Source organism: Colobus angolensis, unplaced genomic scaffold (assembly GCF_000951035.1).
Source record: "Colobus angolensis palliatus isolate OR3802 unplaced genomic scaffold, Cang.pa_1.0 Scaffold343, whole genome shotgun sequence".
In the NCBI taxonomy this organism is placed as follows: domain Eukaryota; kingdom Metazoa; phylum Chordata; class Mammalia; order Primates; family Cercopithecidae; genus Colobus; species Colobus angolensis.
The window spans coordinates 2,558,828-2,579,069 of NW_012116744.1; the positions used below are offsets into that span (position 1 = coordinate 2,558,828).

The 20,242-nt window shown below is 37.0% G+C and overlaps 1 protein-coding gene and 1 long non-coding RNA gene across 2 annotated transcripts in view; one reads left to right on the top strand and one right to left on the bottom strand.

The window, feature by feature from the left end:
• ITFG1 (integrin alpha FG-GAP repeat containing 1) overlaps positions 1-9,259 on the top strand; it is a 296,091-nt gene extending 286,832 nt beyond the window's left edge. Inside the window, exons 15-18 of the mRNA XM_011952601.1 lie at positions 941-1,065; positions 1,776-1,858; positions 4,594-4,711; positions 7,862-9,259. Coding sequence (XP_011807991.1) covers positions 941-1,065; positions 1,776-1,858; positions 4,594-4,711; positions 7,862-7,921 — 386 coding nt within the window. The 3' untranslated portion in view covers positions 7,922-9,259. The remainder of the gene's footprint in view (positions 1-940; positions 1,066-1,775; positions 1,859-4,593; positions 4,712-7,861) is intronic.
• The window catches only part of LOC105519287, a 19,611-nt gene continuing 225 nt past the window's right edge, over positions 857-20,242 (bottom strand). The window contains exons 2-4 of the long non-coding RNA XR_001002944.1: positions 6,001-6,050; positions 2,017-2,058; positions 857-1,054 (exon numbers count right to left, since the gene is read on the bottom strand). This is a non-coding gene — a long non-coding RNA (uncharacterized LOC105519287). The remainder of the gene's footprint in view (positions 1,055-2,016; positions 2,059-6,000; positions 6,051-20,242) is intronic.

Sequence of the window (20,242 nt, forward strand, 5' to 3'; positions counted from 1 at the left end):
TATATGATGTTCACAGCAGTATTATTCTTAGTAACCAAAAATGGAAATGACTGAAATGTCCATCAATTAATGAAATTAATGAAACAAAATGTATATATAACAAAGTGGAGTATTTGGCAAGTAACAATAATAAAGTACGGAAACATGCTACCATATAGATGAACCTTGAAAACGTGCTAAGCGAAAGAAGCCAGTCACAAAAGACCACATTGTATGATTGCAATTTATATGAAATCTTCAGAATAGACAAATCTATAGAGTCAGAAAGCAGATTAGTGATTACATATAGTTGGAAGTGTGCGGGTTGGAAACAGACGTGACTACTAATGTGTATGGAGTTTACTTCTCAAGTGATAAAAATGTTCTAAGATTAGATTGTGGTGATGGCTGAACAATTCTTTGAATATACTCAAAACCACTTAACTGTACACTTTAAATGGGTGATGTGTATGGTATGTGAATTATATCTCAGTAAAGCTGTTTCTTTAAAAAGTGAATCACTGGCTGAGCATGGTGGCTCACGCCTGTAATCCCAGCATTTTGAGAGGCCAAGGCAGGGGGATCACTTGAGCCCAGGAGTTGGAGGCCGGGCAACATAGTAAGACCCCATCTCCACAAATATTTAAAAATTAGTTGAGCCTGGTAGTACACGCCTGTGGTCTCAGCTACTTGGGAGGCTGGGAAGGAGGATAGCTCGGGCCTGAGAGGTCAAGGCTCAGTGCAGTGCTACTGCACTGCAGCCTGGGTGGCAGAGTGAGACCATGTCTCAAAAAAAGAAAAAAGTGAATCATTAATATTAATGTCCTATATGTTTCACTTCACATTTTGAAACATGATACGTTCCAGTACCTAAATTTTTAACATTTTATCATTTTAATATTTGATGGGAGCAATGTTTCCAGAGATGTTTTTAATGTTTTTTTTAATTGAATAATTCTAGCTGGCCAACTCAGCCAATCCGCACATTTAGCTCTCCAACTACCATACAACGTGCTTGGTTTAGGTCGGAGCGCAAATTTTCTTGACCATCTGTATGTTGGTATTCCCCGTCCATCTGGAGAAAAAGTGAGTGAAAATTCATTTTTTTTACAATTAATCTGTGTTTTAATATTCACTATTTAAGTATTTAAATTAAATAATTTGAACGTAATTGAATTTTAATTCAAATAAAGCAAATATTTTTATTCCCTTTGAAGAATAAAGAAAAATGTATTGGTAGTGACCTAAGTTTATCTTACATAGAGCACATCATGATTTTAAGATACCGTGTAGTTTTTCCCTCTCCTCGCCCATAACCCTCACCTATCCATCTATCCTGCTTTTTCATCCTAACATTTTTCACCACCTAACATGCACATAAATATTTTACTAACATAAATACTATTATACATATGTGTATTATTTATATAATATGTATAATCATATTATTTTACTTGCTTTGCTTATTGTCAGTTTCCCCTTAACTTGAATTTTAGCTCCAAGCAGCATTTGTACATAGCCCTTTGAACAGTGCCTGCTACATAAGTGTCTGATAAATATTTGTTGAATGAATGAATTCATAAAACACAAATATAATCTTTCCTTGAAAAGATGAGAAAATTTTCCAACAGATGGCACAAAAGCCTTATTTTTGGCTTAATACTGGTAAACATAGCTTCATCCATACCTAGAATTTGAATTTCTCAAAGAAGCTACATTTTTCCTTATTTATTTAGAATAGTAATTGTGTTTTTTAAATGTGCTAAATGCTAAATGTTCTTAAATTCTTCTTCCAGTCTATACGAAAACAAGAGTGGACTGCAATCATTCCAAATTCCCAGCTAATTGTCATTCCATACCCTCACAATGTCCCTCGAAGGTAATGTCCTTGCTTGAACTGATTTGGTAAAGACACTGCTAACTCTGAATTATAGATACAGTGATGTCTTTTAAACTCTCTCATATTCCTGCTGTGTTCCCATGAGTGCCCATCCTTAATTTGCTTATGGCAAACTTTAAATGACTAAACATACTTACATAAATGGTCCCAGATATTTTTCATGAAGAACAAATTCAATCCTATGAGAAAAACAGCAGGTTAACTAATTAGGGATTTATACATATATTCTGCTTTAATAAACTGCTCTTCCATTTACTAGTTATAAATTCAAAATTTCAGGATACTAAATCTTTGTATAAAGCACTGATCTTTTAAATAAATTACTTGAGAAGTACTATATATCCCACAGTGGTTGGGCACAAATTTTGGAGTTAAATAGATGTAGGCTAAAAAACTCAGCTCCATTGCTGGCTGACTGCAAGACTAGGAGCCAGTCCTTTGTCCTCTCCAAGACTCAATTTCTGCATCTGAGGGTGAAATATACTTAACACAGTGCCAAGCATATGGTAAACGAACAGTAGGTATTTTTATCCTTATTAACAGAATACATTTATTTCATAATACAGCATTTAATTCTAAATCCTTAAATAATCTTTGTTCATTTTTATTTAAATTTCTAGATTGATTCTATTCTTTTTAAATTAGGCGATAAAAGTATTCACTAACATTTAAATTTCATAGGGAAAAATGCGCTAGACAAATATCAACATGAGAAAATAACCAAAGAGAAATGGTGAATTTGTCTATGAATATGTAACCAGTGGGGTCCCCTGCTTGTTACATTCCCTCTGAAAATACCAGCTTCATCATTCTTTATTAAACATCTCGATCGAATGTATTGAGTGCCGAAACCAGCTTATGCCACCTCATGAGCTGACTCTGTCATCTCTATTCAGTGAAGTCACACTGAAATCAGTTATGGTGGGAGAATCTACTCCATGAAAATTGGCAAGTATCATAAATAGGGCTTCCCCAACCCCTGTCTACCTCAGAGCCAGTTTACCAGCATACCAGCAGATGCAGTAGATTAATGGGCTTTAGAACCAAACTACTTAAGAAAATAAACTTTATCGCAGCCTTATGCTTGGAATAAGATGACATCATTGAAACAGTTATAGTCCTGGTTCAGATTTTTTTAATGAGCCTATATTGTATGTGTTAGTTTTCTATAGATGAAATTTACAGTAAAACTAGAAAATCTGGACCATGAGTAGGAAACTATATAAAGTAGGGTACTTCTATACAGCTCAGTAGCATGACTTTTTTTCACTGCCACGGACATAGAACAGTCTCTTAAGATGGAGTGGTAAGCAAAACAACAAACAAAAGCAGCAACAGCAAAATGTAGAAGAGTATGTGTAATAAACAGGCATTGTGATTAAAAAAGAAGCTATCTACACATACATGTTCATACATGTATAAAATATCTCTGAAAGGATATGCAGGAAACTGGTAAGAGTGACTGCCTCTGAGTAGAAAACTGAGGATTGACTTTTGTCCTTTTTTTTTTTTTTTTACCAAAACACATATTCCTGATTTGTTAAAAATCTATTTTAAAAGTATAACTAGCAAAAACATCTCATAAAAGAACTGTTTTCTTAAGTATAAGTACAACACTAAGAGTAGCTTTCAACTAATTAACAGTATTTGGTTTTTTAAGGTTTACTTACTCTTCTGAATTTCCAGAAAATTATACCATAGCTTTTTTCCATAATCTCAACATTTTTCATGTTTCTCTTACTTTTTGCAAAGAAATGTTCTTTTCAAATTTATGTTCATAATAAAAACCAAATTGATTTTAGTTTTTGAGGTATATTTTGAGGTTTATTGACTAGAGGCTAACTTATGGATCAATAAATTTTAATTATCCCAGAATAAGTCAATAGCTACTTGCTATTTACCAGAACAGTCTTACCTTTATTAAACTTTTAAAATAAAAATATAGCCATTACCTATTTCTAGGGAGAACAAAAAGTTATGTGTATATAACAACCTGCAGAGTTGGTGATACAGTCCTTAGTTTTAGGCTTTCAGGGTGTGCAAATGCTATCTTACACAGACAGTTTTAGAAGGAAAGAGCTAGTTCTGTTTACTGAAGACCTCTAGTCTGTATATTGCCATTAACAGTGAGGGACTAAAGATGATTTTGTAAGTGATCTGAACCTAAAAGTCATTGTAGTAATCGCTCCAACATGATACAAAAATTATAGAAGTTCTGCACAAGCCATCAACATTCCAAATATTTATGTTTTAGTTGGTCATATTACATATGTGACACAGGTCAAAAATGAGATGATACAGAAGGCTTCTAGGATCATGTGATTCCCTTGCTTTACAGTTCAGGATTTCAAATTAAGCAGGTAAATCAAGATGTAAAAAAAATGTCCATGATTGTCCAAAGTACCCTTGGATATGTTTACTAAGAATAATTCTCACAGGATCAAACTTGGAAGATGAAAAACATTGAAATATCTCATCAAAAATTCTATTTCAGTTGTCTAGGTGAAATATAAACCACAGCATCATCAATATTCTCAGCACTATCTGATTTATAATTGCTTTTGTTTTATTTATAATGAATGGACAGATGAACGAATGGTTTAATGAATACATTGTTTCATTAATTAATAAGCTGTTTTGCTTTGGGGTCTCAATATAACTTTGTTATTTCTAAGTAAAATTTGTAATTTTAATTTATTCTGTTTTTTCTACAGTTGGAGTGCCAAACTATATCTTACACCAAGTAACATTGTTCTGCTTACTGCTATAGCTCTCATTGGTGTCTGTGTTTTCATCTTGGCAATAATTGGCATTTTACATTGGCAGGAAAAGGTTTGTTCATTTAAATGAAACATTAACTTTGGTTAATTTATTCTAGTAATACATACATTGCTCTTTAAAAACACTATGTTTATTTTAAACTTTTTTCATATGACTAGAATTTCATCATTTTTCAAGTTCTGTCCAAAGCATCATTTTATTGATGATTATTTTATCCCTGGAAGTGACTAATGTCTCCTGTCAATTCATACAAATCACAGGAGATGTCTACTTTAAAAGTTTGATGCTGTACAATAGTAATAAAGTGATCATTCAGAAATCAAAAGGCATTTAGAAACAATTTCATAATGACCTGAAAAATAATATGATTTTAAAAAATGAACTTGTGTTCAGTATCTATTGATAAAAGTCATGGACATTCTTTGGCTAGGATTAACAGCTATCTCTTTGAAAAGAATTAGAGTAAAAAGAGGTTAAATTATTTTCTCAGAGTTTAGGTGGAAGATAACAACTAAAGCAATAAACAGCCAGGCATGGTGGCTCATGCCTATAATCCCAGCACTTTGGGAGGCCAAGGTGGACAGATTGCTAGAGCTCAGGAGTTCGAGACCATCCTGGGCAAGATGGTGAAACCCCATCTCTACAAAATATAAAAAAATTAGCCAGGCACCATGATGCAAGCTGTAATCCCAGCTACTCAGGAGGCTGAGGTGGGAGAATCACCTGAGCCCAGAAAGTTGAGGCTGCAGTGAGCTGCGATTGTGCCACTTCACTCTAGCCTGGGCAAAAGGAGTGAGACCCTGTCTCAAAAAAGAAAAAAGCCATAAACATATTTTTCATCTATTAAGTATTCTTTGCATTAAACTGATTTCTGTTCTTCAGTATAATACTCTAAATACTAATTGAAAACAAAACTCCCAAATATGTAAAAGATTTTTATGCAATGTTTATGTGAAGAAAAAAGAGGCTATCACTGTAAATTTATTAGCAGTTTAGATATATGTGAAAAAGCTAGTTTCTATTTGTATATGGGTTCCAATCAATGCCCTCAAAATAGGGCTTCTTTGTGGCCCCAAAGAAAGGTGTTTTTCTTTGTTTGCACCTACACTCTGGATTGTCGTGCCATCAGAATCATTTTTTGCTAACTAAAATTACTGTCTTTGTTCTTTTAACGTATGAAAAAGAGAACATATTAGTTGTTCCATAAATGTTCTTTTTCATACTTTCGTCGCTTTTAAAAAAATCACTCCTTTCATATCAAAAACAGTAACATGCAGTTACATATTCAGTTAACCTTAAGATTGCAACTTAAGAGTAAGATCAAGGACAACCATACATACTTTGTCCAGAAGTATCAGAATATCATCTGAAAGATTCCATAGTTCTTGACCTATGAAGCAAAGGAAATTAATTTCATTAATTCCTCAGTAGATCTGATTACAGCATAAACATTGTGTGCTTATAACAATAATTATGCAGTAGCCAAAAATTAAAGTTTTAAGTACAAGTATACATTTGACCATGTATATACTGTGTCTCCTGTGGCACTGTGGTATCTCAAAGAGGTAGAACCTCTCTAACCACTTTTTTACTTAAGCAGGCTGGCTCCTTCTACCATTTTCTCACTGCAAGCTTTCCCCAGTGTCTGTCCCTGCCCCTCTTCTTTCAACACTTTACCTGCCAATTTCATCTAAAATCATGGCTTCAGATATCCCCAGCTCTCATCTCTAAAGGTCCTTCCCCATTTCCAACTATCACCATGATAGCTCAACCTAGATGACTTACAACACCTCAAAACCAGCATTCTAAAGCTTCATCTGTCTTACTTGCCTACAAGATTTCATCAATTGCCTATGGACTCTGCCTCTGTAAGAAGTTCTACAGCTGACTTCACTTCTACATTCCTACTGCACTGCTTAACCCAGCCCCTTCTTACGTCCTACTTGGTCTCTTTGTTTCCGTTCTCTCCCCTTTCCATTCCATTTAGCACACTCATCATTCAGTTTAGCCTTCATCATGTCACTCCCCTGTTCAAAAAGCTCTGGTGAATATCCATTGCCTTTTATGTGTAAAATCCTTGGCCTGGCCTGCATATGACTTCCATGTGACTCCACAGTCTTATTTTTTACCAGCTCCTTTCACATATCCGTGCTCCTTCCAGCCTTCTCATGATTGCTCATGTTGTAACCCCAGCGTGGAATGAATACCACTCTCCCCATTTCCATGCTTTCAAATACTTTCCATGTCTTTTCAAAGCTTTCCCTTTCCTCACCTGGATCTAGAAGTAGTCTCTTAGACTTGGTAACATTTTTCACTTTTTATCTTGAATTACAGTTATACAATATGTTTTGTGTTTGTCTTTTTGGAGAACAAGATACAAAACTGAGGTTTTTTTAATATTAAAATATCAAACACAGTATTGATATTGGGAGTATTGGAAGCAAAGGGCCAATGAATATCTGCTAAATTAACAATTTAATGAAAAAATAATTAGTACATTAGTACTTTAATATAATTAGTTTAGATCTGGTTTTGTTTGGGGTTTTTTTTTTTTGGAGACAGAGTCTCTGTCACCCAGGCTGGAATGCAAGTGGTGCAATCTTGGCTCACTGCAACTTCCGCCTCCCAGGTTCAAATGATTCGCCTGCCTTAGCCTCCCAAGAAGCTGGGATTACAGGTGCCCACTACCACACCCATCTAATTTTTGTATTTTTTTGGTAGAGACAGGGTTTCACCATGTTGGCCAGGCTGGTCTTGAATTCCTCACCTCAAGTGATCCGCCCTCCTTGGCCTCCCAAAATGCTGAGATTACAGGCATGAGCCACCACCACACCCAGCCATTAGATTTGTCTATTAACATCAGTGTTAAGAATGAGAGAAAAATGCAATCATTGATTTATCCTTATAGAATCTAATGCTTATTCCTATTTTCAAGTAGATAGTAAGTGATAAGAAGCTAAGTGTTTAAGGACCGTAAGTATTTAATGTGCCCTAAGTATTCAAGTATTCCTTGTTTTTTATTCAATTAGTCATTAATTATAAAACAGCTACTATAAACTACAAAAATACTAGAATTAGGAAATCATATCTATTATCTACTAATTGCTGGAGACTTTTAAAAATGAATCAGTGTATTTCAGAAATGAATCTTTTTGGAACATTTCTCTACCATTTATAAACGAGTCTAAAATTCTTTTTCAGAAAGCAGATGATAGAGAAAAACGACAAGAAGCCCACCGGTTTCATTTTGATGCTATGTGACTTGCCTTTAATGTTACATAATGGAATGGCTGTTCACTTGATTAGTTGAAACGCAAATTCTGGCTTAAAAAATAGGGGAGATTAAATATTATTTATAAATGATGTATCCCATGGTAATTATTGGAAAGTATTCAAATAAATATGGTTTGAATATGTCACAAGGTCTTTTTTTGTTAAAGCACTTTGTATATAAAAAATCTGGGTTCTTTATTCCGTAGTGCTGTACATTTCTGTTCCTTTGTGGAATGTGTTGCATGTACTCCCGTGTTTGTGTATTTATAATCTTATTAGTGTCATGATGATGGAAAAAGATTTGTGTAAATAAAAATAATTAAATGAGCAGGAATTTTTGTGTCCACTTGAGTTGGTCTTGCTTCTTATTCTAATGATGCAAATTATACTTTTGTGACTATATCACAGAGTCATTATGCATTCAGCTTCATCACAGCAGGTCAGGGGTCTCTCACTGATGACATACAATATAATGATCAGGCTCTGACTTGGTAGCACAGTAAGACAGACTTGCCTTAAACTCCTAATTCCACCACTTACAAAGTCATTGTTTGAACTTGACTCTTGTTTAACCTGTGCAGCCTCAGTTTTCTTGTTTATTCAGTGGGGCTAATGACACTTGCTTGAGTTATTGTAAACATTAAATGGGATGATGTATGTGAAGTGCTTAGCTTGGTGCCTAGCACAGAGTAAGTGCTCAATATGTGGTAGTTGTCACTATTACTATTTTAGATGATCTTATTAGACTTATACATCTAATTATAGAAATATATAGACTTGATAGAATTTTATTTTCAGGCATGAAGAAATATTCTTTGGAAATGCTAAATTTTTGGTGACTGACATATAAAGATTTACTTGCTCATATTAACTAAAAATTATAGTACTCTCCAAGAATTAATGTGCCCTAAAAATTTTCCTCTGAAAACTGATCCTTATCATGTGATAATGAAGAACATTTGATTTCTTGAAAGGAAACTGCTGTAGGCAGCATCTGGGAATGCAAATCTTCAATCACATTTCTATTCTCAAAGGCTTGGAGAAGTCTATAATTTACATTCAGACTTCAATGCAAATTTTATATTGTGAATTTCACATTTCCAAAAAGTTACTTTAAAAAGACTTTAAGACTGAGAAAAAAAGTTTATCAATGCTAATAATTTTCTAATATGCAAATGGACATGTAATGCCTATAAAACACAAAAATTTCTCTGAAAACAATTTTGTTCTTATTTTTTTCTTCACAGTTTACTGAAAATGGCATGTGTTTTTACTTTGTATCTAAGCATGTTAACATGTCTTCTTAATAAATATTCCTTATTGAAACAAAGTATTTCAGTGAGTTTTTAAATAATTATTTCAGAGCATGAAGAGACCTTAGAGCTTACGAAAGCATTTATCTGGACTGGGAGACGGGTAAGATGACTTGCCCACTACCTCTCTGTGGGTCAGGGGCAAGATAGGACTCTCCTATACTCAGTTAAATTCACTAGTTATCAACCCACAGCACTCTCCTAAGCACTATGTGACACTTTCCCAAAGACAATTGGGCTCATTATTGATAGAGTCTTAAAACTCATGTGGAGTCAGGGTTTACAAGACAAATAAAATGTTAATGGCAATTAAAACTACAATCAGTGACATTAATACTGTTTCTGTATTTCCAAACGCAACTTCAATATCATTTATTAAGGGACAGCAGGTAAAAAAAAAAAAATGTGTCACAACATTGAGAATCACTAACAAGACCTTTATTTTAATTTTGAATATTGCAGTGGAAAGAGAACAAGGCTTTGAAGTCAGACCAATCTGGATTCAGGGCCCAACTCCCCGATTTCATGACTCTGAATCAGTCACTTCTTTGAACTTTGGTTTCTTCATCTGTAAAACAAAGTTAGTGAGTGATACCTACCTTCAAGGACTGCTCTGAGTCTGAAATGGCAGTTTGTACATAGAAGATGCTCGATAAGTGCTGTTTTTCTTCCTTCCCATTTCCCATTACAGTGAGCAAAGAACATTTTCTGAGATTTCTTTCCCACTGACTATATATTAGTGTTATCCATCTTTGGGGAGCTAGGAAGAGTAATTAAGAATTAATAATAATTTTGAAGATACTGTAAATACGTTAATACACCATTTATTTGAACTAGCCCTTTACATTTCCCCATCCTTGCAAGTAGCTAGAATACCTCATAAAAGGAAACAAAAACTTAAATCGTGTCCAGCAGACCTCGATGGTATACCTGAGATTGATCTAGGATATTTAAGGGCTTACTCCTCAGGATAAACATGAATTAAAACCAGCTCTTGTGATTACCTGCACCTGACCAGTTATTTTAAAAGGCTAATACATAGTAGATTAGGGAGTGCTTTTGATCCACAACTGTACAAGGGAAAAGAAGGAAACAAGGTTAGGCAGAAAAGTCAAATTGTGATGCATTCTCAATGGAATGCCTCATAACAACCCTACATCGAGTTCTGAGATAGGATGACCTTTTCTATCTCCTAACCTGTCCCAAGTTAGAATATGAAGGCTGGGCCTTTACATTCCCACATTCATCAGTTACAGGGCACAGGATACCCCAAAGGCCTCTAACAAAACGAAAACAGGTACAAATAACCAGTATCAAAAATGAAAAGGGTATAACTACAGATAATCTATTTATTAAAAGTAGGAAGACTTGGAGAATAACTTTATACCAATGTATCTGAAAGTTTATACAAAATGGAACAATTCCTAGGAAAATATCACTAAAACATAAAAAGAAACAAAACCCTAAATATTCATTCTGGTGGATGCTGTGGTGTAGTGTCCAGATCCAGCATCAAGAATAAAGGACTTACTATCCTAATTTTTGGGAATGTCATCATTGTTCATCTGCCAGCCTCATCTGGAGAGCAGACTCACTCAAGATCAGTCCCCTATTCTTAACATAAAAATCTTAAGTGTTCATAAACTAAAAAGTAAAAGCTGACAGACCTGTAAGGAGAAACACAAACTCACGATTTAAGTGGGAGACATCTACACTTTTCTACGGTAACTGAAGGAAAAACTAGGCAGGAAATCAGAAAGCTTAGAGCTGACCTGAAAAGCACTCAGTCAATCTAACCTAGTGGATATTTATATAACACTCTCACCAACAGCAGCAAAATACACTTTTTCAGTGCACATAGAACACTTACCAAGATAGACCATATTCTGGGCCATGAAACAAGTCCTACCAAATCTAAAAGAATAGAAATCATACAAAGTAGATTATCAGACTATAATAGAATTGAACTAGGGAGATCCATGGAAAATACCCAGATATTTTAAATAACCATAGGGTCAAACAGGAAGTCTCAAAGGAAATTTTAAAATATTTTGAGCCAAATGAAAAAATACAACATAACAAAATTTGCAGGAGGCAGTGCTGGGGGGTGGTATTTATAACATTAGATGCACATATTAAAGAAGAAACGTGATGAAAGAAACCAAGGAAGACTTCAATAGAAAGTCAGTGTGTTCATGGATTAGGAGATGCCAATACTCCCCAAAGTGATCTGTACATTTCACGCCATCCCTATCAAAATCCCAGCAGTATCTTTTTGTGGACATGGACAAGATTTTGTGCAACTTATATGAAAGAGAAAATAGACTAGTTTAAAACAATGTTGAAAAAGAAGACAAAGTTGAAGAAATCAAACTATGTGACTTTAAAACTTGTTATAAAGCTAGAGTAATAAAGACAGTGTGGTATTGGCAAAGAGAGACACATAGATCAATGGAATAAAATAGAGTCCAGGAATAAACTCACACAAATACAGACATTTGATGTTTGACAAAGATGTAGAAGTTACTAAGTGGAAGTCAGTCTTTTCAACAAACAGTGTCAGAAAAATTGATCATCTCTATTTGCCATAAAGACAAAGGGCAAAGGAGAAAAAAAAAGAACCTTGATCTAAACCTCACACCTTACACAAAAATTAACTCAAACTGGGTCATAAATTTTTTTTTTTTTTTTTTTTTGAGACAGAGTCTCACTCTGTCACCCAGGCTGGAGTGCAGTGGCCGGATCTCAGCTCACTGCAAGCTCCGCCTCCCGGGTTTACGCCATTCTCCTGCCTCAGCCTCCCGAGTAGCTGGGATTACAGGCACCCGCCACCTCACCCGGCTAGTTTTTTGTATTTTTTTAGTAGAGACCGGGTTTCACCGTGTTCGCCAGGATGGTCTCGATCTCCTGACCTCGTGATCCGCCCGTCTCGGCCTCCCAAAGTGCTGGGATTACAGGCTTGAGCCACTGCGCCCGGCCGTGGGTCATAAATTTAAATATAAAATGTAAAACTATGAAACTTTAAAAGAACACATAGAATATCTTCATAGGCTAGGGTTAAGCAGAGTTCTTAGAAATGACACCAAAGTTATGATTCCTTTTAAAAACTAATAAATGTGACTTCATCTAAATTAAAAATGTTTGCTTTGACAAAGACACTTCTGAGAGAATGGACAAGCTATATGTGCAAAGAAAAAAAAATTTTTTTTTGAGATGGAGTCGTGCTCTGTCACCCAGGCTGGAGTACAGTGGTGTGATCTCGGCTCACTGCAGCCTCCGCCTCCCAGATTCAAGCAATTCTCCTGCCTCAGCCTCCCAAGTAGTTGGGACTACAGGTGTGTGACACCATGCCTGGCTAATTTTTGTATTTTTAGTAGAGACAGGGTTTCACCATGTTGGTCAGGCTGGTCTCAAACTGCTAACCTCAAGTGATCCACCTGCTTCAGCCTCCCAAAGTGCTGGGATTATAGCCATAAGGCACCGTGCCCAGCCAAGAAAATATTTTCAAATCACATATCCAACAACAGACTTGTATCTGAATCTATAAAGAACTCTCAAAAGTCAACAATACAAAAACTCGGACAAGATGACACCTAAGGAAGCTCCTGCCTCTCCCAAAGCTGAAACCAAAGCAAAAGCTTTGAAGGCCAAGAAGGCAGTGCTGGAAAGCATCCACAGCCACACACAAAAAGGGGTGTCTGCACTTCACCCACCTTCCAGCACCTCAAAACACTACAGCTCTAGAGACAACCCAGATATCCTCAGAAGAGTGCCCCCAGGAGAAACAAGCTTGACCACTCTGCCTGACTCCCCCTGACCATTGAGTGTGCCATGAAGAAGACAGAAGAACCCAGATATCCTCAGAAGAGTGCCCCCAGGAGAAACAAGCTTGACCACTCTGCCTGACTCCCCCTGACCATTGAGTGTGCCATGAAGAAGACAGAAGATAACGACACACTTGAGGTCACTGTGGATGGCAAAGCCAACAAGCAGCAGAGCAGACAGGATGTGGAGCAGATCTGTGACACTGATGTGGCCTGTCAATCAGGCCCAGTGGAGAGAAGGCGTGTGTTTGACTGGCTCCTGTTTATGATGCTTTGGATGTTGCCAACAAAACTGGAATCATCTAAACTGAGTCCAGCTGGCTAATTCTAAATAGACAAATTTTCACCAGTAAAAATAAAAAACAATTTGAGTAGGCAATAATTTGAGGATACTTCAATAAAGAGGATATATGGGTAGCAAATAAGCATATGAAAAGATATTCAACAGGATAAGCCATTAGGGAAATGAATACTAAAACTATGAAGAGATACCACTACACATCTATCATGAATAAAGAATGCTTTCACGGATAAAACAAAGAATGCTGACACTTCAAAGTGCTAATGTGGATGTGGCACACATCTCTTTCTGGTAAATTATAAAACTTTTCTGAGAAACACTAAGGAAATTTTCAATAAATGCCCATCTGTACCATGTTAATGGACAGGAAGACTCAAAATTGTAAAGATGTCAAAGCCCTCCCAACTCCACTCATCTCAATGGGGTGTTGTATTGCTGAGCTTGCTAAGAGGTTTCTAAAATGTATACGGAAATATAAAAGAACAAGAACAGCCAAGACAATCTTGAAAAAGAACAAGGACCTGCTCTACCAGGTAACAAAATAATAAAGTTAGGGTGATTAGGCCAGGCATGGTGGCTCGCACCTGTAATCCCAGCACTTTGAGAGGCCGAGACGGTTGGATCACCTGAAGTCAGGAGTTCGAGATCAGACTGGCCAACATGGTGAAACCCTGTCTTAACTAATAATACAAAAATTAGCCGGGCGTCATGGCACACGTCTGTAATCCCAGCTACTCAGGAGTCTTGAGGCAGGAGAACTGCTTGAACCTAGGAGGCAGACATTGCTGTGAGCCAAATTATGCCATTGCCCTCCAGCCTGGACAACAAGAGTGAAACTCTGTCTCTGAAAAAAAAAAAGGCGGGGGGGTTAAGGTGATTAACAGTGTGGTATTGGTGAAGAGTAGACCAATGGAACATATTAGAGAGTGCAGAGAAAGACTCATATACATGGACGTTTGATTCAGGAAGGAGGTAACACCACAGAGCAGAGGAATATGAACAGCCTTTTAACAATAAATAAGCTAAGACAATTCATTAACTAAAAGATAACTGCACTCCCATCACACAGAAAAATCAATTCCAGGTGGATTGAAGGTGAAATACGAATGCTTCTAGTACTTAATTTAATAACTTCATGATACTAGAGGGTGGGTTTCCTATTCATTAAAAAAACTATAAAGGAAATTTCTGATATATTGAAGTATATTAAAATTAGTAACTCTATCCACAAGAACTATAAGAAGTTTGAAAGTGTGAAGAGACAAGTCACCAAATGAAAGAAGATATTTTCAACAAATAAAAATGACTGTATTCAAAATCTAGAAATCCTACAAAATTATTTAGAAAGAAAAAGACAGTTCAATAAAAAATTGAGCAAAAGGATTGACAAAAAGTATTAACTGCTGACAATAACCAAATGTTGGCATGGATGTGGCACAACAAAAGTCTGACACACTCTTAGCGGGACAAAGTTTTAAAAAAAAAAAAAAGCAGTGGTTGGTTTTATTTAGAGTAGAAGATACGCATACTCTAAATCTACATATCACTTCTACTCTTAAGAAATTCTCACACATGTGCACCAGGTTATAGGTATAAAAATATTCATAGCAACTATGTTCAGAATGGCCAAAATCTAGAAACTGCCTAAATATCCATCTACATGGATTTTTATACAATGAAATACTATACAGCCATGACATTTCATGAACTATACTTGCACACACCACATGGATTAATCTCACAAAGTTAAGCCAAAAAGCAAAACACAAAAGCATACACACATCATGATCCACTCATACATATAAAGTTCAAAAACAAGAAAAATTAAACTATATTGTTTAAGGATATATTTATTTTAAAAACTACAAAGAAAAGGTAGGAAACAACAAAAGTCAGAACAGTAATAAACTCTAGGGAACTGGGAGAAGATAACGACCAAGCAGAGGCACATGGAGGACTTTAGTACATAAGCGATGTTTCATTTCTTGATTTGGGTAGTGTTTTCATGGCCCTTCACTTTATTAAATTGTACATACATATTTGTTTAAGGTGCTTTTCTAAATATAGATTATATTTCACAATTTTTTAAAAAATCTTATAGAACTTTCCCAAAGATCCCTTTGCAGATCATATATCCAGAAACAGAAGTTTCATTACAAGTCTTAGATTACATATTTTATAGCACAAAATAGTTTGAGATTTGTTAACAGTACAATAATTTAGATATACCTTTCTCAAAAATATAACAGTTAAATAACAGTGACATATAGTTGAATAGATGCATTCCAGTCATGTTTGTTTTAAATAGCGTAAGCATATAAGCCAGCACAGATATACATAGTTCATTAAGCCCTTAAGTTGAATTTATAAGAAATTTTTATTATTTAACAAACATTACCAAATAACTGTATCAAGAATTTACACTTTATGGTTTCATATTGTGCCAATAAAGTAGCATTTGTTTCAGCTTTTAGTAAATAGGTTTTTTTTTTTAGAGGGGGGTGTTGTTTTTTAATAAAAGAACACCAGGTTAGAAAGTAAATAGGTTTAAACAAACACATCTCTTTTCAACATGGGATTCTGGTTTTAAAGAAAAAAAAAAGATACCACATATGTTAGTAACTTTATTCTTAGAAAAAAACAGTCATATGTCACTTAACGACAGACATACATTCTAAGAAATGCATCACTGTGCAAACTTCATGGAGTGTCCTTACACACATCTAGATGGTGTAGCCTATTACACACCTAGGCTCTACAGTTTGGCGTATTATTCCTATGCTACAAACCTGTACACCATATGACTGTACTGAATAGTGTAGGCAATTACAACACAATGGTAAGTATTTGTGTATCTAATTATATCTAAACATAGAAAAGGTACAGTAAAAATATGGTATTATAATCTTATGGGACCACAGTTGTGTATGTGGTCCATCATTCACCAAGAGGTCATTATGCAGCACATGACTAAGATTAGGGCATTTCTTAGTTTTTCACAATCAAATGAAAGCTGGTTTCTGCTGAGGCCTCTCTCCTAATGACCAGAAATTTTCTTGACAATTTGAAATTTTCCTGGTAAAGAAGAAATATTTTAGTATTAGCAGAAAGCAATATTTCTTAAAAGCATTCTTGGTTTAAAATTATGCTAACCAGAAATTTAGAAGTTTAGGGGACAGTGTTACTGAAAGAACTCTTTGACTCCTGACAGCTCTTCTTCAATATCAATAACACAGGAATGATTGTGGTTCATGCATTTTATGGGCTGAATTGTGTTTCCCACAAATTCACATGTCAAAGCCCTATCCCTTTATATAACTTTTTGGAGACAGGACCTTTAAGGAAATAATTAAGGTTAAATGAGGTCAGAAGGGCTGGACCCTAATCCAATAGGACTGGTGTCCTTATGAGAAGACGAAGAGACCAGGGGTGCGCATAGAAAGAGTAAAAGGCCGCTGAAGACACAGTGAGAAGGTGACAGTCCGCAAGCCAGGAGAGAGGCCTCAGCAGAAACCAGCCTTCAGAACTGTGAGAAAATACATTTCTACACTGTAAGTCACCCAGTCTATAGCTACACTGTAATTTTGCCACAGCAGCCTGAGCAGACTAATAGAATGCACTTTTTAAAAACTATAATTTTCCTCCCCTAAAAAACCTACAGTTGTGTAATAAACACTGAAATCTTCATATACTGAGAACCCACCTGATTGTTTTTCACTAAACGTTACCATTGCTGTAGCCATATTTGCACCCTGTAAAGTTCAAGATCCATATTATAATTTACTACAAATAGTTTCTACACATAAAAGTTTGGTTCTTTTAAAATTCCTCTACTTTCCTTAGTTATAATCTCTGTATTAGCTGGTTCAGCCTGCCACAACAAAATACCATAGACTGGGTAGCTGAAACAACAGACATACTTCCTCCAAGTTCTGGAGGCTGAAGTCCCAGATCAAGGCAGGAGCCAATTCAGTTTCTGATGAGGACGCTCCTCCTGGCTTGCAGATGACTGCCTTCTTGCTGTGTCCTCACATGGCCTTTCCTGGTGCCTGTGCATGAAGAGACAGCAGGCTCTCTGATGTCTCTTCCCAACAGGACACTATTTCTTTCAGATCAGGGACCCACCCATACGGCCTCATTTAACCTTAATTACTTCCCTCAAGGCCCTCCTCTTCAAATACAGCCTCACTGCGGGTTAGGGCTTCAACATATGAACTAGGAGGGGACACAGACAGTAAGTAACAATTTCCAAACGCAACAACCTGCTTTCCTCAGCTCTAATGTAATAAAATGTTAACACTCCCAAACAACAGCAAAACAGAGACACAACAAATATCTGTTAAGTGTATAAACAATGGCAATACAATGCTTCCTTTTAAAAAATGGTTCATTCGGCCGGGTGTGGTGGCTCACACCTGTAATCCCAGCACTTTGGGAGGCCCAGACGGGCAGATCACCTGAGGTTGAGAGTTCGAGACCAGCCTGACCAACATGGTGAATACTCATTTCTACTAAAAATACAAAGAAAAAATTAGCCGGGTGCAGTGGCAGGCGACTGTAATCCCAGCTACTTGAGAGGCTGAGGCAGGAGAATCGCTTGAACCCGGGAGGCAGAGGTTGCAGTGAGCAGAGATGGAGCCACTGCACTCCAGCCTTGGTGACAGAGTGAGACTCTGTCTCAAAAAAAAAAAAAAAAAGATTCATTCTAGTAACAAGTAAATGCCATGCAATACCATTCAAGTACTACATGAGACTTACAGAAAATCCAATTCAACCTATAGGAATGACTGTGAGGACCTGGAGAGCCTGAATGGATGCCTGGGAGACCGGCAGGACCCAAGGAAAGCCGAGTCCTCAGTCACCCGGAAACTGCCAGGTAATCTGGGAACAGACTGGGTGCCACTGGGTGATCTTCCAAGAAAATAATAATTCAAATACAGAACGCCCAAGTGAGAGATACGAAAACTGCTTCCCTTTTGATTTGGCTAACATATGGCCACACAGTAGTCTCAGCTATGATCTGTGCTTTCCTACATTCCTCGAAAAATCGACTGCAGACAATTCCACCAGCACATCTAAAAGGTAGGTGTCTTAAAAGGGAGCCACAAAATGAACATTTCCAGTTGCAATCTACTTCCAAGCCAACATTCTAAAGGAAAAAAGACTTTTTAGGTTTAATCAAAATAATACAAGAGCTTCTAAAGTAAATATAAATGTAGAAGTATTATAGATCTGCTTTTGGTATTCTTGTGGTTGCTCTAATCTCTCCCCTTTTATTACAACCTCAACTGCCAAAAGAATCTTCCCAGAACTCCATTACTCCACTATTAAAAGTAATCATTCACCTAACTAGTATTTGAGCACCTATCTCCATAATCAAAGCCCACCATGTCCAACCTCATCTTTAATACCAAACACAACACTCACGCCATGTTCCAGGCTCACCCTGCTCCCTGCCTACTGAGCTCTTCTTCTGCCTCCTCTCCTCTTGCCACCCCAAGCATTTCCATGGTTTGTGTGTCACCTCCTTCAGGAAGCCTTCTCTGATGACATCACACACAGATTTTTCCTTCAGTCAACAACTTCGCATTAAGAACCTACTATGTTCTTAATTTAAGAGCCCCTTATTTGAGAGCCCCTTCCTCTCAAATTTTTTCGGTTCACTGTTCTCTGTGACTTATACTTGTCTTCTTACTGTCCTATTCTACTAATATGCTACCTTATTATTATTATTATTTGAGATGGAGTCTCGCTGTTGCCCAGGCTGGAGTGCATGACGTGATCTCAACTCACTGCAACCTCCGCCTCCTGGGTTCAGGTGATTCTCCTGCCTCAGCCTCTCTAGTAGCTGGGACTACAGGCACATGCCACCACGCCCAGCTAGTTTTTGTATTTTTAGTAAAGATGGGGTTTCGCCATGTTGGCCAGGCTGGTCTCGAATCCCTGACCTCAGGTGACCCACCTGCCTCGGTCTCCCAAAGTGCTGGGATTACACGCATGAGCCACCTTTTTATATCCATGGGAAAAAGTTCTTAAATGTTTAATTTCCTAATTGATTCTTGCATGCGATCTTAACTGTAGTAGGTGGTTACCTTTAGGAACCCAAACTTACCCATCTTTTATACCCCCATCCATAGCACACGGCAAAGGGTGAAACACCTGGGTATTAATTGGTGTTAAATATGTTTTTCCTTTGTAAATCTCGTGATTTATGCTTTTGTGTCTTTCTTGGAGGAATACAAAGTAAGAGAAAAGAGCTTAACACTTGAAAAATGTTTCAGTTGCCTCACATCGTCTCTCCCTACAATTGGTTGAACAAACATTTATAGAGTTCCTACTACACACAGAGACAGGCATAAACAGTCTATTATGGTAAGGCCTTGATCACGCTTGTATCTCCAGCACCAATCATTGTCTTTTGCACATAATTAACACCCAATACATAGGTGTGGAATGAAAAAAATGAATGCAGTCTCCCTGCCTGCAAGCAGCTGATATCTTAATGGTGTGGGGGTGAAGAAGATATAAAGGATGAACAAATAAATAAGGAATGTCGTACCAGTGTGATAACCGCTATGGAGAAAATAAAGCAGGATCAAGAATACCACCAAGAGCCAGGCAGTTGTTGGCAGACCTGGAGACTCCCATCAGCGGGCGAAGCTGCCCAGCGTAGTGGCTAGCTGCTAAGAGGGCAGCCCGTGGGGAGGGTGCACAGCCCCGCCGCTCATTCGCTGTGTGGCTCTGGACGAATGGCTTCACCTCTCTGGCCTCGACTTTCCCATTCCCTAAAACCTACTTCGTGAGGGGGAGTCTGAGGAGTTGGTACTAAACTGTCCGTCAACCTGGCGGGCGCCGGGGAAACGCCGGCAGC